Below are 20,397 nucleotides of genomic sequence, written 5' to 3' on the forward strand. Positions count from 1 at the left end.
TAAAAATCAGACACGTTAAATCTTTACACTGGGTGTGGGTGGGAGGTCTTTGCAAAGAAGCAGCTGCTGTCTCCTGGCAGGAAGAAATAAAACAAATTTAACTGTGTAGATAGATAAATAGATGTTTTTAAAAATAAATTTCAAAACCCCTAGAATGGGCATAAACTCAGAAAATCCGTCACATGACGGGATTCTTATCCCCCCTCTCCTGGGGGCATTTCCCGCCTGCCGCGAGGCCAGGCCCCGCCCCCGCCCGGGCAGCTCGGGGGTCGCAGTTGCGCCTGCGTGGTGCCCTCGCGGCGCGTGCGCAGAGGGCGGCACGTCGGCGTGAGGCGCGGAGGGACGCGGCGTCGTTTCCCTTCTCTCATTCCTTCCTTCCTTCCTTCATTTCCCTCTTTTCCTCCCTCATTCCTTCCTTCATTCCTCGGGCTATCAAGGCCGGGACCCGGGGGCTCGGAGAAAGGCGCTGCCCCCGCGGCGAGGGCGAGCTGCGGCTGACAGGTATTAATCAGCCAGAATGATGGGCAGGAGAGCAGCAGGAGCGGGAGTGTTGCTCCTCCTCTCTGGGAGCCGGGAAGAGTTTTCCGCAGTCAGAGCCTGGCGTGGGTTTCGCCGCTGTGAGCTGGGCCAGTGTCTCGACCTTGTGTTGTTTGTGTGTGCCGCGTCTTGTGGCAGCTCCGCGGCTCCTTCGGTTTTACCAATTCGGCCGCTTTAAGGTTCTCTTTAGGGTTAAAAAACTCACCAAAATAGCTGGGTTTGGTTGGTTAGTTTGTCATGTGCTCACTTCCTGCAGGTGTCCGGGTGCAAGGGAGGTTTTAAAGGGCCCGCAGCCATTCTGAGAGGAACCCAGAGCATTCCCTGCCTTTGGAGCTGCAGGGAGGGTGACACAAGGGTGACCTGTGGGAGGGGACATGGAAGGTTCAGGCAGTCCATCCCTGAGCAGGACAGAATCACACAATGGTTTGGATTGAGAAAGGAACCTTAAAGACCATCCTGCTCCACCCCCTGCCGTGGGCAGAGGCACCGCACCTTCCACTATTCCCATCCAACCTGGCCTGGGACACTTCCAGGCTTGTGGCAGCCACAGCTTCTCAGAGCAGCCTGTACCAGTGCAGAACAGGCAGCTCTGAGTAAAAGGAGAAGCTCAGGGAGGAGACCGTTGAACAGGATAATTGGCAAAACGACTCAAACCAAAGTTAAGATGATTAAAACGAGATGTGGGATGATCTGACAGAAGCTTAATTGCTGAGCTAAGGCTTAGCCTCACAGGAGGTCTCTGAGCACAGGACAGCACTGGTGTCACTGCCATGCTGTGGTCTTCCGGTGGTGCTTTTGTCCTGAAATGCTCAGATAAAGGGCATTTTGCAGGTGTGTTTTGCTGGCTTAGAGAGGTAGTTGACACTTGGCTAATTCTGTCAGTATAGCATGAGGAGTGCAAATGTGGGGTTTTTGTACCAGATGTCAAAGAATCTGCAATGGGAGAATTAGTAGTTTATATCAGAGATCAGTGGAGAAAGATGATAGATCTGTAAGCTCTTAGCAGATCTATGTGTCTGCAGTGGAGTAATGGAGAAGGGTGAAGTGCAGAAGGAAATGGAAAAACTGGAGCAGTTCCTAAATAATTTTTTCAGTGTTAAAAAGCCTGTTTGGAAACATAATGTTTGTGCCTTGTGTTCTTGTCCATTTTGTCCTGAGAAGTAGGATCTTGGAGCCTCGAGCCTGATCTCAATGTGTGCTTTGTGTTTTCAGTGGGGAAATGAACCGAGGGTTGCTGCAGAGGTTTGAAAATCTGATGCAGCTCCATGGTGCCTGCTGGCAGCTGCGTGCCCTGTCCTCCAGGCAAGTTTTTGGAGCACAATGGAAGCCTGTGCAGTTGTCTGCACATCCTGTGGGGTCCCTCCTTCTGCATCAACAGCTCTGGCCAAAACCCAGATTAATCAATGCTGCCTTACCACAGTGCAGACATCTAGCCACAAAGGAGGTAATTAAGGACATACAGTAGTCCCTGGGTTTGTGTGGAAAGTACAAGAGCTTGGTTTGAACATTTTAATTAAAAATTTTAAAAATCACTTTATTCATGAGTATAGAGAAGTTGCTACAAATCTGTAAGACAAAATGTACTTAATGTATAATTTTTTTGCCATTCCCTCTCAAATACTGACTTAGGCCAATAGCATCATGAATTTTTTCTGATACTGAAGGAAATTATTACAAACAAAAATAGAAATCCTAATTGATTTTTGTCCCTGTTCTGAAAAATTAAAAATGCAAAAAGATTAAGTGTGCGGTACCTTTGAAATGTTCATTTTGATGTGTTAACTCATTCATTAATTGTAACTAATTGGTATTATAGTAAAGAAGATGTGTTTACCTCCTATGGCTTGAGACCATTGTCTTTTTAATATTGTTTTTGTTATTTCTTAGTTTATATTCCTGTGTATGTGTCTAATTCCATGTAGGAGACAAAAAAGAAGAGAAAGAAGATTCCCCTGATGAGAGGTGAAGTGGAGATAAGGCAGAAGATGACTGTGGAAGAACTAGCACAAGCTATGGGCAAAGACATAGGTGAGAGCCTGCGCTGGGGTGTGAAACAGCAATATCTGTCACACCCCTTCCACTAGTGGGAAAGGCAAAGATGTCTTCAGTGGCCGTAGTTAGTTGTGGTCGTACCCATCCCAAAGGAGATGTTGGGAGACACAGTGCAGACTAAAGAAAAAAGAAGTTGGGCCATCCAGATTAACAGGCTAGACATTTAAATGTGGAGAAGCCAGGTCTGTCTGCCCTTCCAGCAGAAAGGCCTCTGATCCATGCAGGCTGCTCCTTGTGGCTGTGGTTCGTAAGGGCTAATTTATTCCAGAAGGAAAACATTGCACCCTGGTTTGTCAGAGCTGGACCCCTGTGAGTTAAGAACTCTTGGCTAAAGAGCTTCAGCCCAAAATCCAGAGTAGGAGTAGGAATCTTGGGTTCAGGAGCATTTTCTGTTTCATTAGAACAGTCATTTGATTAACTGGGAGTGGCAAGACTTGTCTGGAATTGCTCCCTGTAACCATTTTTGACTACTGAACTATGTTCTGTGGTTCTAGAACCAAAGAAAGGAGCAAATGATCAGATTTATCAAATTTCCTTCCTCCTTGAATTCACTGCTTTGCTGTTTGCTTTAGATGAATTTCAGTTGTCTTCTCTTTTGGAGTTAGTGGAAAAGTAAGCTATGATTATCTGAGTGGAAAATAAGATTGTAGCAGCTAACAGAGTAGTGATTTTCAGTAAATCTGCAAAAAGTTCTCTGCAAGTATGTAGATTAATGGCAACTTCTAGATAAATATAACTGAAGGAAAATTGCTTGGTGAATAATATTTACTAGCACAAAGACATTAACGAAAAAGTCTGATGAAGTGGGTTGGGTTTTTTTGTCCCACATGTTTTTGTGGATGTAATTGTTAAGTGTGTTTATGTTTGCTACAGATCATATTTATGAAGCACTGTTGTACACGGACATTAACCTTGATTCAGTAGAACCAGACACCATCTTACATGAAGACCACATCAAGATGATTGTTCAAAAATCAGGAATGAAGTATAAATCAGCAAAACTGAAAGAGGAAAAGGAAAGGAGAAACACAGATGCTGTGAAGAGGTAAGTTGTGAGCTGTTCTTTTTGTCTCTTTTTATTCTATTCCTTTCTGCAGGTGTTTGGAGAGGAGGCAGCATTGACTGTGCGGCAGCGAGTGCTGTGGTGGGCATGGCCCAGTGAATTTTTTGACATTTACAACTCCTATTTTTGCTGCAATTGCAGACCTCCTGCAGACCCAGCAGTACTGACCCCGCGGCCCCCAGTTGTCACCATCCTGGGACACGTGGATCATGGGAAAACAACCTTACTGGACAGCCTGCGGAAAACCCAAGTGGCATCGATGGAAGCAGGAGGCATCACGCAACACATTGGGGCTTTTATTGGTATGATCCAAGTCCATGTGCTCAGGTGTAACACATTTTCCTCTCCATCTCGCACAGCAGGCTGACTTGCTGCCAGTTCTTTGCGGAAAAAAAGTTGCCACATAAATGGTGAAAAAGGAAACCATAATATAAAATGTCTCTTGCTGATACCTGTCATAACTGTGTACATAGAACTTTGAAATTAATTGTCTGCACAAGTTGACATTAGACTGTTTTGGATTATGGAAGATCCCAGGACACTTCCTTGTTTCTGAGGATATAACAGCACCTTTGACATTCATGCCAATATTTGCCTGATAGTCTAAAACATGTCATTATTGTTAAAATGACATGACTCTCAAAGGAGTGAGGCTTGATCTACAGCACGTCAAATAAAGCTGAGTGAAATGCTGATGTTAAGCTGTGCCCTTTGTTCACAGTGCACATGCCTTCTGGGGAAAAGATAACCTTCCTTGACACTCCTGGCCACGCAGCCTTTTCAGCCATGCGGGCCAGAGGCACCAATGTCACCGACATCGTCATTCTGGTGGTGGCAGCAGAGGATGGAGTGATGGAGCAAACCATAGAGTCCATCCAGCATGCCAAAAATGCAGGAGGTACAGAATGGGGGGCTTTGGGAACCTTGCTTTTACCTCCCAAAAAAAACTTCCTTGGACTGGAATCCACAGAACTTGGGAAGTAACTGTTCGAGTCCCATTCATCATCCCATGTGATGTTTGAAAATGTATTGAATGTTGCAGTAAGATCCTAAAATACAAATATTTAGCAAGACGAGTTCATTGTTTGGGGTTTTTTACCCTTTTATACCCTGGATAACTCCTCCAGCTTCCCCTCCTGGTAGCTCAGATCTCGATGGCTGCTCAGGGAAGAGGCACCAAGTGAGATGATCTGTTCTAAGTGGCTATAACTTGCTCTAACCTTTTCTGGCAGCTGTGGTGGTAACAGCAGGTTTTGGTTAGGTTGGTTAGACTGAGTTTGTGTGTTCTCTTTTTAGTTCCTCTTATCCTGGCCATTAATAAATGTGACAAACCTGAAGCTGATCCTGAAAGAGTAAAGAAGGAATTGCTGGCTCATGACGTGGTCTGTGAAGAGTTTGGAGGTGATGTTCAGGCTGTAAATATTTCTGCACTCAAGGTAAGATTGTGGTATAAAAAATGATGGTGTTCATACATTTCTAATATGTGCAGAGAAATGCATTTTTATTTGGCAGCTGGAAAATAAAATGCTTCTCTTCCTGGTATTTGATATCTTGCCATGAGCTCAGTGATACTGGCTCTTGCCAGAATTATTTGAAACACACTGAAATGTATTTTGAGGCTTAGACTTCGAGCAAGCAATAATACCTAATTTTTCTACTGGTAATTCTGTCCCAACAGTTTTGTGTCTGATGTCTTGAAGTCTTGCCTGGGTATTAAATGCCATCGCATTTCAATGGGGGAATTTGGAACTAAGGGGTGAACTTCTGATCTCACTTTGCATGGGTAATTCATTTTTTCTGTGTGTTTTTGTGTGGTTTTATGCAGGGGGAAAACCTGATGGTTTTGGCAGAGGCAACTGTTGCTCTGGCAGAGATGTTGGAACTGAAGGCAGATGCCACAGGGCTGGTGGAGGGGATGATCATTGAGTCTCGGAAAGACAAAGGGAAAGGGTGAGTCAAGTGCCACCTCTGCTACTTCAGTGCAGCACTTTGTGACAACACAGACACAATGGACAGGGGAGTTGCGTCTCAGTAAATAAAGCTGGAACACTTTCTTTGCAGTGTTCCTAGCCAAAGCCTTGAAATACTACTCTGCAACACAAGAGGTTATAAACTGATGGGGCAAAATTCATCATGTCCCTGAAATGAAAATCCTGTAACAGGAAATAGTTTAAAATGGTAGAACTCATGTGTTTTTTTAAATGTCATTTAAAATGTAGGAATGGTGAAGTTAACAGTCAATACATACAAAATTCTTGAAAAGTTTTGTGTAACATGACATTCTGCACTTAAGTACCTTAGTCCATTTGCAGATTCTATGAACAAGGTATGTTTTGCCCTCTTTAAGAATCAACTGAATTCTGTAAAGTTGTTCGGGTTTGATGTTTGGAGTTGGGGTTTTTTTTGGTGGGGGTTCACTTAATGTGTAAAATCATCCTGTTGCTGGGTTCCCAAATGTCAGATTTGGAATTGACCTGCGGACATGAAGAGTACAGTACAGCTTTTGGGGTTTTTTTATTAAAAGAAAAATTTGGTGAATGGTCTAGTAAATCATCACAGGAATATTCTGCCTGTGATGGATCACAGATCCATTCTGGTTTCGTTGTGCCTACACTGACCGTGAAGACAGGGAGAAACGTCGCTTGCATTTTGTCTGTTATTTGTCTCCTGTGTTCTTCACTAGTCCACTCACCACAGCCATCATCCAGAGAGGAACTCTGAGGAAAGGCTGTGTTCTGGTTGCAGGGAAGACCTGGGCAAAAGTGCGTTTCCTGTTTGATGAGAATGGCAAAGCTGTGGATGCAGCCTCACCAGGCATCCCCGTGGAAATCATGGGCTGGAAGGAATCCCCTTCAGCTGGAGATGAAATCCTTGAAGTAGAGTCTGAGGTACAGAAAGAACTCTTCAGTGAAAAGCTCAGACTGCTGCAAGGATGGGAAGGAGCTGAGTAATAGTGAGAGCTTTTAATCATGTGGAAAATACCATGAAAGGTTGAGCGTGGGGATTAAGGGACCTGAGTTAGGTGCTCTGGAAGAGGAATGAGGGTTTGCATTTTGCCTCTTTCTTTTCCACCTTTCCTCTGCTGGACTGTCCTCATCTCCACTGGAACAATCCAGTACTTGAGGAGATGAGTGTTTTAATTTGAGAAAGACATAACTCTTGTCTGACAAAAAGAAAATGCATAAAATACAGCTTGAAATAGGTGTTGTGAGAGCTGGAAAAACACCACATGAAAGAATGAACAATAATTCTTTTCTGCAATGCAGAGATACTATAAAAATAGGCCTTGAGTCATGTGGTAGCTCAGGGAGGAAAAGCTCTTGTCTCATTCTCTGCCATGTGTGCAGCAAAACCTATAGTTAAAAGTGAAGGAAAATGAGTGAGCCTGTAGAGAAGATGCAAAAGGATGGAATTGCAGAGTGTTCTGATGCAGTGCTTTAAAGGTAATGTTTCTGTCTTCCTGCCCAGCAAAGGGCACAGGAAGTTGTGGCTTGGAGGACCTATGTTGAACAACAGGAGAAGATGAAGAAGGATCTGGAAGTTATTGAAGCAAAGCAAAAGGAACACAGGTTGGAATATGAGAAGAAGCAGCAGAAGCTGGCCCACCTGACCTGGAGACAGAGGAAGGCAGTGCTGTATAAGGCCAATAAGCATCTGATGTTCTCAAGGCCTAAGGAGAGAACAGAGATGGATGAGAACACACTCTCATTAATTGTTAAAGGTGCTGTCCTTGTCTGTTCTGCTCCGTTGGTTCTGTGCTTCTCAAATGCTCAGTCTGAAACAGAGCTCTAAACTAAATGCAGTTTGTTATTACCAAAAGTTTGATCAGTTTAAAACTGGTTATTGAACTTCTCTCATAAGAGGAAGGGCATCAGGAAACATCCAGTGGTCAGGAGGATGTGCTGCCAGCAGGGCCAGAGCAACAGGAAAACTTAACATGTCCAAAACACACACTCAGGAGCTCCTGGGTAAAGCCCATACATATAAACCCCTATAAATATATATATATATATATATATATATATATATATATATATATATATATATATATATATATACACACATACGTAAATATACGTTAAAAAACAACAAAAAAAAACAAGTTATAAGCATTTTGCATTAGCAAAATAGAGGAGAGTAACAATTATGTATTTAAGTGGGTTAGGAGGAACTTGGTTAAACCTCTTTTAGTGTTACTCAAGCAGTGACTGTAGTTGAAAACCTGCAAATGTGACCTGACAGTGACAGCAGATGTAGAGCCATATTTATCCAGTCTATTTTTGGAATGAACAGACTTTTTGGATGGGTTTTAATGTATTACTCAAAATATAGCAAGACTGACAGATGTCAGAAGGCTTTCTGTTGCACAGTGTGGAGTTGACATTAGTTGTAATTTCTGTGTCTTGGACTTACACAAAGCCAGCAGTACTTCCATTTATCCATACAGGTGATGTGGATGGATCTGTTGAAGCTATTCTGAATATTCTGGACAGCTACGACTGTGAGGATGAATGCAAACTGGATATTGTCTACTTTGGAATGGGAGATATCAGTGAGAACGATATCAATCTTGCTGAAGCATTTAATGGTGTGTGTTTAAAAATCATGTTACAGTTTTGAAATTACTGACTTACTGAAATGGGTAGGCCTCAGTCAGGTTTTGTTTTCTCAATAATTAGCAGCATGAATAAGGTAAATTTTTGTGCATCTTGAAAATGTCTTCTTGAACATCAAACTGGTAGAGGAGGGGAGGCTGAAAGTCTTATGGAAATGGAAGGACTCTGGAAAAGCTCTTGCCAAAAATTCACTTGTTAAACTCTGGCTCTTCACTTGGGCTGCTTTACGATGCTCACACAGGGCAAAGCTAGAAAAACAGGTTAGAAAATCATTTCCTTTTGCTCAGGGAGGTAACTGGATGTAGGACTGAGTCAATTGTTGCTGTTCATATCCCTTAATTCTCACCTGCTGCAGAGCATGAGGTCACTGCACCTGCCATAGCCCACAGGCGGGCAAGAGTCATTCAGAATTCACTTCGAGCCTTATTTGGACAACCAAGTTGGTTTTCCAGCCCAGAAAGAGAGATCTGTGTCCTTTACATGAGCTGTATGTGTTATTTTCTGCTTTGATACCTCCAGTTGTCATCAGGGACCTTGTGTGGGCTTTTTTGGGCCATTGATTTTGATAGGTTTGTAGCAGTCCATGTGCCAATGGGAGAGGTAAATGGTCCCCCCTTAAAAGAGAAGCAGGAATAAAATGTACCCTGTGCTGCAGAATTTCACTTAACTGTTCAAAGACTCATCCCTGGTAGTCATCACTTGACAGTTGTTTCATTTGTCAGGTGTAATATTTGGATTCAGTGTGAAAGCCAACGAAAGTATCAAAAAGCTGGCTGATAAAAAGGGAATAAAAATTAAACTTCACAACATTATCTACAAACTTATAGAAGACTTGAAGGATGAGCTGAACAGCAGGCTGCCGTCAGCTGTGGTGGAGACTACAATAGGTGAGTTTTCATTGATACATTTTTGCCTCAAAATGTGTGTGGCAAATTCTGTACTCTTCTATAACCACTTTTTTATCTTAAAGCATGGCAAGTAGAAAAATGCAGCCTGCTTCTACCTCTTGCCAGTTTGTTGTTCCTGTGTACTTCAACTTCACTTTTTTTTTTTTTAGGGGAAGCTTCTGTTCTTGACACCTTCTCTGTCACAGTAGGAAAAAACAAAATTCCAGTGGCTGGATGCAGAGTGCACAAGGGGCTGCTGGACAGAAAAATGAAGTTTAAGCTAATCCGTAACAGGGATGTTATTTGGAAAGGTAAGTGGAATTGCCACAAAATGGGGATTTGTGTTCCGTATTTTTAGATATTCCTAATTTCCTGGGAAGCCTGTGCAAAGCATCCTAGAGAAGTCCTGAATTCTGTCCAGGGAAAGCCACCGAATGCCAGTGTATTGTTCCCAGACTTTTTTCCAAGCACCCTCTCTGGTAGGCAAGTGGGAGCAACACAGGATCTACCTGCCAAAAGGAGCTGGAGTCTGACTTCCATTAAACACAAGCACCCCCAATCGACACATTTTCCTACTCCCCTTGTGGGGCCACAAAGTGACACATTAATCTTAAAGGACAGGCAAACCAAACCACTGCTCTGCTGTGCAGCTGGTGGCCTCTGTCTCATGTATTTTCTCTTTGTAGGATGTTTATCATCGCTGAAGCACCATAAAGATGATGTCCAGGTAATAAAAACGGGTATGGATTGTGGATTGAGTTTGGACAAAAATCTGGAATTCAGTATTGGAGATGAAATTATCTGTTATGAAGAAAAAGAAGTTCAACAGAAAACTTCCTGGGACCCGGGATTTTAAAGACATTTTCACATGAACACTAAAGAACATATATTATGTTCCTGGCTGGCCTTTAACTCTTAACATTAAATGAATTTTGAGAGACACACAGGAGTTGTTCTTTACATCAGTGCACTTCAGATACATTTTATATCTGCAATGTTCTGCTCTTCTATCTTGTCAAGCAACCAGCTGCCCTCACTGGAACATGAGATAAAATCACCAGGGTAACTACAACCACTTCAAGTGTGTTAAACCATCATGGTAAAATATTTCTGATGACAATGTCTTGGTTCCAAAATAACAGCAATTTCCTCCCTCGCCTCCCCATGCTGCTGTGCTGTGTTTCAGTGTGTTGGCTGTGTTTTGTCACCAGACCTCCCACACCAAATTCTCTAGTGCTGACCCAGTTGCAAACATGACTCTAGACCTCTGAATTTCCTATTTTTCCAGATCAGAACTGTCCCACATTAAAGAGACCATGTCTGAGGTTATCTTGAGTGTATCTGGCAGGCAGCACCCAAAGGTCCACAAATTTTTCTCACTGATCAGCAGAGAGGAAACACAGCACCACAGAAATAAATCATTCAACCGTACAGAAGCTCAGATTTTTATTGTCTGGTACATTTACTTGTCTTCTGGCTTATTGAAGCAGTATGTCAGACAGCACTTGCCACAGTAGTGTCTGTCGAAGTGACTGGCCATGAAGACTCCAGCCCCACACTCCTCCGAAGGGCACTCCCGGCGCAGGCGGCTGATCTTGCCATTCTCATCCACCTGGGAAGGACAAACAGGCAATGGTTCACATACAGTCTCCACCTTCTAGCAACAATAATATTTTTGAGTATTTTCCATTGGCATAATACTTTTTGTAACAGCAACTACATCAAGCTTCTTGAGGTATGTGTCAGAAGTGCCCAATTGCAACAGATCGTGTGTCTTTTATTTAACACGTGGGATATTTGTAAATAGAAGGAGTTTAAATAGTAAATACACCAGAATCTGTGCAGACTTGTTATAGGCTCCACATCTTCCCTCATGAAAGCTGAGTTTCCATCAAGTTTCTCCCTGAGTTAGTTCTGCCTACCTTGTAGTACTTGAGCACTGCAAGCTTAACCTTCTTTCTCTTATGCTTGTTCTTCTTGGGAGTTGTGTAAGACTTCTTCTTCCTTTTCTTAGCACCACCACGAAGTCTCAGCACCAGGTGAAGGGTTGATTCCTGTTTGTAAAACACATGAAATAGACTCAAAACACTTTCTCAAGGCAAGTGCAGCATTTAAACAGCCCTCTTCCTTCTACCTAGGGAAAGTACATCTAAAGTGACAGGCACTTAGTAAAGCTCTAAAAGGATTATTTGCTGTTAAGGTGGCATCCTAACCTCTCAGCATTAACACTACTCCAATCCCTTGATTTGGCTGAATTTATTAAAAACATTCCTTAGCCTTAGCAGCAAAGGTCAGTCAGCTCTGCCCATCCCATTCCTGGATACTGCACTGCTGTGTCCTGCCTTTCCTACTCACCTTTTGAATGTTGTAGTCGGACAGTGTGCGTCCATCCTCCAGCTGCTTCCCAGCAAAGATCAGCCGCTGCTGATCCGGAGGGATGCCTAATGATGACACAAATCAGGAAAAAACGAGGAACGTGAGCTACAGCATGCTGTAATAAAATCAAGATTGCTGCAGGAAATTACATCTGTTTAAGATACATGTCAATCCCACAAGAGTAGAGGGCAGAATAATATATTCAGCGTATACTGACTGATATCAATATATAATAGCCAATAAGTGCCTTTAGAGCTTACCCTCCTTATCCTGGATCTTCGCTTTTACATTTTCAATGGTATCAGAAGGTTCAACCTATTATGAAACAGAACAACAGAATCAAAACACGCTGCACATTTTAATTAGCCCAGAAAGGCCGAAAAACCACGAGGAGCTCCCGACACGCCCGGTGCTGCCACGGCCATTCCGGCCCCCACCGCGTGGTCGGAACCGCCCCAGACAGTGCAGGGTCGCGTTTCCCCCCACATCCCGGGCTCTATCGGCGCATCCCGCTGCCTGCCGGCACATCCCCGCCTTTCGGAGCACCGGCAGGCACGGGTGGCGCATCCCGCCGGCGGCGGCTCACCTCGAGGGTGATGGTTTTCCCTGTGAGGGTCTTCACGAAGATCTGCATGGCGAGGCGCTCAGCGGCGGCGCGGGGCGGCGCGGAGCGGCGGGGCCGGAGCGCGGGCTACCCGCGCTGCTCGCGGAATGGCGGCGGCGGCCCGAGAGAGCGCCGCACTCGCACGCACGGGGTTTCCGTGCGCGCCGCAGGGAGGGCGTGCGGCGGCCGGGACTACGGCTCCCGGCATGCCCCGCCAACGGCGGCCGCGCCCGCCCCTGCTGGGAGGTGTAGTCCCGCCACGGGAGCAGTGGGCGGGAACTGCGGCTCCCACAGTGCATCGCGGTGGCCGTCGTGCGGGGAGGAGGAAACGCCATGACGATGAGGCGGGACCGCCGTGACGAATGAGGAGGAGGAGGAGCTGTCGTGACGTGCGAGGCGGGGCTGCTGTGAGGCGAGGAGGAGGCGGTGCCATGACGAGGGAGGTGGTGCCGCTGTAGGGGAGGAGGCGGGGTTGCCATGAGTGGGGGGGTTCTTCAGCCTTGTGATTGTGGTTGTTCTGTGCGTTGTAGTGGCCGTCGTTGTTGTTGTTTTAGGGACAGCGGATGTTTGACCTACCTGCGTCTCCGTCAAGGCCAGGTTGGCCACGACTTGGAGCTCCCTGGTCTAGTCCGGAGCTACCTAGTGGGAGGCGTCCCTGCCCACAGTGAAGGATGGAACTGGATGAGCTTTAAGGTCCTTTCCCACTCAAAGCCATTCTGGGATTCTGTGATTCGCCGCAGCGTGAAATCTCAGAATTCGATGTCCTGGTTCCTGAGGAGGCACTTTGCCACCTGCAGACTCCTCGAGATTAATTCTAGGTTTATATTTGGACAAGGATTTTTAAAACTAGGAAAGCTGTAGGTGATTTAGGAATAAAAGAGTCCTGAGTCACAATTTGGAAATTACTTGTTAGGTGGTTTTATGCTTATGAGTCAAATACGGGAAAGGCTAAAGCAGAATCAGGGCCTGCTTGAATAATCAGCTGGGGCCATTTTAACAATTTCAACCCTTCCATGTTTTTATGAAGAACTGGGAAAGTAGGTTGTGTTGGGTAAGGTCTATCTGAGGTGTCTTACATTATATACAATAATGCATTTTTTAAGATAACAAATAGTTTTCAAGTAAATGAGCACTTGGCAGTATGTAAAAAGTGGTTTGCTGGTTTTTTTGTCTCCAGTTGGTATAAGCAGACTGGTTGTCACCTCTGTGTTGTTACAGAAATCAAGGATTGATACATTTTCAGCTGTTTTTTGTGCCCCTGTAAATGCTGCAGTAGAGTCAGGGTCACTACAATGAATTCATAATCCCAGGAAAAACAGTAGGGTTCATGTTTGAAAACCACTTTTTGTAACTTTATGGGAGTTTTGAAATGATAAAGTTGTCCTAAACCAAGAGAAAAACAACAAAATTAAAAAGACCCGTGACGTTTATCTCACATGCCCTGCGTTAGCATTACCAGCCCTTCTGTGCAAGGGTTATTGCTGAATTTCCTGAGGTATGCCTGCCTGTCTGCCTTTTTCAGACACTGAGATGAAAAAGGCCCAGAATAAATCAGGACTCGTAGTTTTTGAGATGGATTGGAATAAGGAATACTGGCTCTGCTGTTAAATCTTGAGTTGGATTGGTATTTTAAGATACTAAAATGCACAGCCCCTGCTCCCTTGGTTTTCCACACCTGTACGTGCAAAGGACATTTAGTGCCCACCTGGAGAAAATGTATGTTATTACTTGCTGTTGCAGCTATCCAAATAAGTGCTAGTTACCTTAGTTTTAAACAATATTGGTGATTATTTTATCTCAGGTGAATTTAGAGACTGCCTCATAATGAAATTTTTTTTTTGCATTTTCATCATCTTTAACAATGTTACTTTACTTTTGGGGCTTTTGTTGTTGTTGTTATCTTAGAGCAGCACCATAAAGCTTGCTCTATAATTTTCTCTATTCATTTTATTTTCATTCTGTCATACTTGAGTGTTCCAGAAAGTTGTTTTGCTGTTCATTTTCCCTCTATAAACGCCATATCCAAAAAACCCCATAACATAATGTAGTATGTTACTGTATGCAAGGATATCCTCATTTCAACCAAATGGGAATGTGAGGTGTTTATTGCCAGACTCAAGAACAGTTAAAGGAATGCAGTTTTTTCTTCAGAGGAGATTAAAAGCTCTGGAATCTGAGCCCACAGCTCTTTTATACTATAGGAAAAGAGCAATGGAGCTTGAAGTAATTTAAAATATTTAAAATATGTGCAAAATATGTTTCTTTAATTAAGACATTAATAATTTAGTTGTCTCTGGCTTCTTTAATTTATATTTTTAAATGTTTCCATTCTTGTTTTATTTTCGTATGGCAGCTGCTAGTGATTGTGTAAAACCTTGCTAACATGAAAACCTGAATTAACTGATGCTGCAAAAGGTGTTTCATAACAAATCATCTGCCTGAGGGGATTATTTCAGTATTTTAAAAAAATCCTCTGTTTTTAAAAAATATTTTCATAAAAATGTATTAGTTTATAAAGTTTGAATTGAATTGAATTTGGGCTATCCTGCCCTGCCATGTTTTGTATTTCATTATGTCCCTGATAAAACAGCTGAAAAGTCACTTGGATGTTTGGAAAGGAAAGAAGAAAAGTTTGTGTGCTGTGGTGTAGCAATTTGAAATATCACAAGTCACCCATCACACTGAATGGAGCCCTCCCAGGATACATTCTTTTGGTGACCCTTTTGGTGTTCATAAAAGTGCTGCTGTGGCAGCCCTGCACATGGAGTCCATTTTTATCCATTTTCAGAGGTTCTTCCTTGGCCCTTTCTCTAAACAAACTGAAATTGCAGAGCTCAGCTGTTCTGTGTGTTGTGAAAACTGACAAGCTCATCTTAAATCTACTTCTGTGTGTACAGATGAAAATGTACAACCTGAGGCTTTCCCCAAAGAATCCAGACTCCTGGAAGCAATTGGGCATTAGATGCTGTTGAAAACCCCAGTAATGCAGCAGTCTATTTCTCAGTGCTGAGATTTCGTTGCTAATACAATCCCTGGATATCAAACACACAAATTAGTTCATTAACTCATCTCCTATAGTCTGCTGAGTAACTGCTACTCAAAAATAGCTCTCTCCTGTTTCTGTCCATTGATTAATTAGATTAGTTCTTCCCAAATCACAGATGTTATATTTTCTGTAGTTTCAGTTGAAAAGCAGTATATTCCAAGGACTTCCAGCACCCTGAGACTTACCTGTCAAAGGTCAAATGTGTCCTTTTCTTTCTTCTATGTGTTGCTTAGTTATGACTCTATTTTTAATTCTTATTTTATTTCCTGGCTGTATTTCAGACCATTTACTGGGAGGATTTTCAGGTTACCATCTCTTCTAGCGTTTCTTGATATTGTCATTCTACGACACTTCTATTTATAGGAAAAAAAATCTTCTTTGTATCAATTCTTCCAAGTAAAAGGTTAGATTGTAACATCACCTCCAGCCTTTCCACAGTGTTCAGGGAAATGAGTCAAAATCATTGTGGGGCTTTATGGCTGGGAAAGGGAGTGGTAACCATACACAAATACAGAATAATCCTGCTAGTTGATTTTTCAGATGATTGCTTATTTTTGTTAGAAAGCTGTCCTAACTCTGCATTAATTCATTACCTCAGAAAACAGTATATTAGAAAACTACAATTTTCATTTATAGTTTTTACCTCTGCCTATCACAAAAAGGATGGGTTTGGGCTGTTGGAAGAAATGAGCAGAAAAACAAAACACAACAAAATTTTAATAACAAACTTTGAAACTTGAAATTTCAAGTTTCAAGTTGAAATTGACTCCAGCCTACAAATTACTTTGGATTCAGAGCTCCTTTGGGCAACTTTTCATGGAGAGAACTCTGCAGCCACTTGGCTTCTAGTGGAGCCTCTATGAGCTGACTCTTGGGCAAGCTGCAACCTCAGCACTTAGTGCTTAGGACACACAAAAATAAACAGAGTCCTGCTTGGTTCCAAGGTCTGGAAGTTTTCAGAGAGGCTTTTTCTTGCTCTGCCAGACCCAAGGGCAGAAGCTCTCCAGGCAGCAGGAGCTCAAGCCAAGGGCTGACAGCTGCAGCAAATCACATGGGCAGCAAGTGCCAAGAAACCACTCTGCAGACAAACTAACACATATCTGCCTGAACTTAGCTAAGAGAAGTGTTTGAAATTAAAGACAAAATTTCTGAAAATTAGGTTTCTGCATCCACACAGAGCTATTTGTATCTAATGTGCTTTTTGTGTCTCGCTCCAATAAACTGCCCTTGACTTCTGTGCCTGCAGCCCCTCTGTCATTCTGTTGCTGTTACAGATTTCAGAAATGATTTTGAATGCAAGCAGAGATTTTAGCCTTTAAACCTTTTAAATTAAAATACAGTCTTTCTCTTATGTGTCATTAATTTCATCACCTTTTTTTTTTCAACTCAGTCATAGGATTTCTAATCCACATTGAAATCAGTGAGTGTGTTCTGTAGTATGCTTAATATGAGTAATAAAAAGCTTTCTAGGGCAAATTCAGGATATTTAAATGTGGGTTTTACTTTTTCTTAGATACATTGTTAATCTAAATTATACCAGCAGTACTTTGTAAGGCTGGGCCAACAGAGAGGTTACTTGGAAAGAAAATAAACATGAAAAGTTACCACTTCAAAGGATGGAAGATGAGGAAGATTGAAGATGAGAAAGATGCCATGCTGATGGAACATGTTTGGTGGTAGGTCCTCTGCACAACAACAGAGGGAGCACTTACAGCAGGCAAGTGAAGAATCCTCCTAGCTCTGGAGGAGCTGTAGGAAACAGAGCATCACAAACAATGCTGAGAATGCTTCTACCAACAAGTATCAGTTATTTGTCCATTTAATATGTCTGTGTGAGAATGTGTGCATGTTTGTATTTTAACTGAAAGTGTATTCTCCGTGGAGAAGAAAGCTCTGGAATGGTATAGAAATAGTTTGTGCATCTATGTTGCCAGCTTCAGTACACCAGTAGTCTTGCTGTGGTCTGCACAAGGGTTTAAAGTCAGTGTGAGTGATCTGCTCTGAGTGGGCCCTCACTGGGGAGCTGGACAAAAGGGATGCAATATAGGCATGTCCCAGTGCTTGGTCTTTTTAATTGGTTCCCTGCTACGTCATTGCTAGAGTTATCATAAAAATTAGATTATCAAGATAATCTAACAAATCCTGTCAAAACCACAAATGCCTCCCTAGAACAACTGTAGGCTTTGGTCACGTGCATCCACCTGCTCCTTGGGCTGCTGTGGGAATTGTCTGGGTTGTGGACCATATTGAACTGTAAGAGCCAGTATGAGAGCTTGGCCCAAGCTGATCCTTAAGGAAGGGAAGATGCCAAACTGCAGATTCCCTAGGTGCCTGTTGGCAGAGCCTCTTTTTAGCTCTCAGGCCATAGCCAGTATCAGCAGGAAGAATACTGAATGTCATTTGCTGTTGTAACTGTGTTACATGTTCCCAAATAACCATCATCTCAGTAATTGAGCTACACATGGGTACTGCTTGTTTGTTTCAGTTTTAATACATTTTGGCACTCTTTAAAAGAGTATTTATTATATGGATAAATCTGCAGAGTTAGGATTCACAAGAGAACTGTAGTTAAAAGAAGAATTACCAGTGTATGGATCTTGGAAGCATTGTGTGAATGAGAAATAGAGAAGGGTATGAAATTTCACTTTTCAACATATGCCCTTAAGTATCTAACCCTTAAGAATGTTACTCAATATAGGTTAAATTTTGACCAAAAGAGTGAAAACAGTAAACAAAAAGGTCACTCACTGACTTTGTTACTGCACAGAAGCTGTCCATGCAAGAAAGCAGGGCAGACGCAATTGCCATAATCCCCAGAGTGATTTCATGGTTCTTGTTTAGTGTTTGCAGCAGCTGAGAAATGACAGTGCTTGTTAAGTGAAACAAGACAGTGATGGACCAAACACAAGGTTTTATTCTCTTTTCTTTTTTTCCTTTGTGGCTATTTGCACTGTGCAGCAGGGATTTCTAGCAGGAATTTGCAGCAGGGGTTCATGACTAAATGGCAGGCCTGAGTTAAGTGCTTCTGCTGTTGACCTATTTACTTGTTAGTTGTTTTTTATTCAGCATCCTCTGGAAGTTTTAGAAATCAAACTCCAGAAGAAAGTGCAGGTGCAGTGTCAAATGAATACTATCTAAAGCAAACTGGGAAGAATTGTACTGGTGCAACCTTGTATGCCTCTTTTTCTCTCAGAAGAGCTTGGTGTCTCCCAGTCCAAGACTCAGCTGATAATCATCCATTGAGAATTAAACAAATTTAGATGCATGCTTTATTAAGTAACCTCAAGAATTTTCAGTCACTTCATCTTGAAGAAAAAAAAAAGGCTCTCTAAAAAATTCTCTAGCAAGATGTCAATGTACTTTTACCCAGACTGCCCATAAAACCAAGTAGTATTTTAGCAATATTCAAACACCCAAAAGTAAGTAAAAAGAAGAAATGGAATTTCATAAAAGCTAAAGACACCTGTAAATGTCCAAACAAGTTTAAGGATGCATGCCTTGTAAAACTTTCCCTCCAATCTCAGCTATTATTTTGAAGGAAAGGTAGGCGGTTTCACAACAGGAGAAGCACAAGAGTTGTCTTGTCACCTCAGTGATAGGAGAGATTCTGAAACATTTTGGATACTTGCAGTACTCATATTCCTTTTTTCTTTTTTATTGGTCAAACTTAGAATGTATCATTTTCTCAGTGCCTGACTGACTTGGATGAAACTGTCTGGTCAAAATATGATAAGGTGGTTGTGAGTTTCTAAAATACTTGAAGAATGAACACAATGTACAGGTGCACAGGATCATGGTCCTATGCAATTTATTACTGCCAACCTGTGAGAAGCTGAATTGCTTCCTCTCTGTACTTGACTAGTATGCTGCAGTCACTCCCAAAGGTCAGCATTATACCTTGATTTATGTAGAAACTAGGCTGTTAATTAACAAGATCTTACTGAATGGGAGGTGAAAGGTATGGGAATGAGAGGAAATGGGAGGTTACTTCCATGGCCTAATGCCCAGGACACTTACCTGAAGGAGGCAGTCATAAGCTGTTCTTCCTGCTTCATGGAATTTTTCTGATTTCAAATTAATTCATTATTCATCTTCTGTCTTTAATTCATTATTCACTGGAAAAAGTACAAAGCCCGTCCAAGATCCACTTCCAGCTGAGTGCCCTTACCACACAGAAGATGGTTTTGCTCCACCCCCTCACTAAGAAATTTCATTAGAGCTTGAGGAAGTGATAATATTATTTTTATTCAAGTCTTGTCTTTGCGAGATTTTTTTTTAATATTACTGTGACAAGTTTTATGGAGTGGAGATGGGCATAACTAAGCTTTTTGCATGCTTTAATCACAAATCTCTTATGTGATGTGAGAGGTTTTCTGAAGTTATCCGAAGCCAAACAAAATTTTGTGCTACAGCTTTTACCAAATGAAAATCGTGGGTAGAAGGTCATCTGCATAAAAGAACTTGTGTTGACAAACAGATAAATGATAAATGTATTGATAAGGGTTTATATTGATAAGAGTCTATTAGTGATATTCATTAGGACCTTTTAAAGAAATCAAGATATTCAAAATTTTTATGTTGTTTCTTCAAACTCTTACCGTTATTTCACTTTTTTCTTCTACCTTCCTTGTATCCCCATGGCAAATTGTCCTTATACTTGAAATCTCAGCATGGGAGGAGCAATCTTTTCCTGACAGAAGATTAATTATATTAGCATGGTGACCTAAGGGTAAATGTGATCTATTTCCATCCCTCTGTAATCCCATCGAAATCCATGAGTCACACTAAGGATGGTTGGCCTTAGTCCCTTTTCTTCCCTGAACTCCATGACTTTTTCTGCTCTCAGAGCTGGACACAACCACCTGATTTGTCGAAGTCATTGATCAGAGCCATGGAAAAGGCACCTCTGGCCAATGATTCAGTCTCTCCCAAGCACAATTGCTCCCAAGCCCAGAGACAATAACGCTTTTGACAGATTGTTTTGAAACTTCCAGATGTGCTGAGAAATCCTGCTAGTTTTATTCCAAATTAATTGATGGAATCTGCTGTCTAGTCACAGCGCTCAAGACTTCATTAATTAAAGCTTCTCCCTGAATTTAGTAAGCCATAAATTCTGGACTATGTTTTGCTCTGATGATACTCAGTCTGGGTATTCTGCTAGATAGCTGAAAATGGAAGTAGGTTATTTCTGAAGAAAGCGGAGCAAAAAATGAAGG

The 20,397-nt window shown here is 42.3% G+C and overlaps 2 protein-coding genes across 3 annotated transcripts; one reads left to right on the plus strand and one right to left on the minus strand.

The window, feature by feature from the left end:
* Nucleotides 1-365: 365 nt before the first annotated feature.
* On the plus strand, nt 366-10,566 carry MTIF2 (mitochondrial translational initiation factor 2). Of its 2 annotated transcripts, XM_066177934.1 has the most exons (14): nt 366-501; nt 1,750-1,981; nt 2,460-2,565; nt 3,463-3,634; nt 3,794-3,954; nt 4,374-4,550; nt 4,949-5,088; nt 5,478-5,602; nt 6,336-6,540; nt 7,121-7,373; nt 8,100-8,240; nt 8,991-9,155; nt 9,326-9,466; nt 9,842-10,566. In XM_066177934.1, the coding sequence occupies exons 2-14, from the start codon at nt 1,757-1,759 to the stop codon at nt 10,009-10,011; spliced, it is 2,181 nt and encodes a 726-aa protein (XP_066034031.1). In that variant the 5' UTR covers nt 366-501; nt 1,750-1,756; the 3' UTR covers nt 10,012-10,566. The 2 variants fall into 2 exon arrangements, with proteins under 2 accessions (XP_066034031.1, XP_066034030.1); XM_066177933.1 differs by lacking the exon at nt 366-501 and having other exon boundaries at nt 1,755-1,839; nt 9,842-10,565.
* An 18-nt stretch (nt 10,567-10,584) lies between these two features.
* Nucleotides 10,585-12,274, minus strand: RPS27A (ribosomal protein S27a). Its single transcript, XM_066177935.1, has 5 exons — nt 12,118-12,274; nt 11,792-11,846; nt 11,511-11,596; nt 11,078-11,209; nt 10,585-10,767 (listed from the first exon to the last, which is right to left on the minus strand). The coding sequence occupies exons 1-5, from the start codon at nt 12,163-12,165 to the stop codon at nt 10,618-10,620; spliced, it is 471 nt and encodes a 156-aa protein (XP_066034032.1). The 5' UTR covers nt 12,166-12,274; the 3' UTR covers nt 10,585-10,617.
* Between the last annotated feature and the right edge of the window lie 8,123 nt (nt 12,275-20,397).

This window comes from Chamaea fasciata, unplaced genomic scaffold (assembly GCF_029207755.1).
Source record: "Chamaea fasciata isolate MVZ Bird 193981 ecotype frontalis unplaced genomic scaffold, bChaFas1.0.hap1 SCAF_3, whole genome shotgun sequence".
In the NCBI taxonomy this organism is placed as follows: Eukaryota; Metazoa; Chordata; class Aves; order Passeriformes; family Sylviidae; genus Chamaea; species Chamaea fasciata.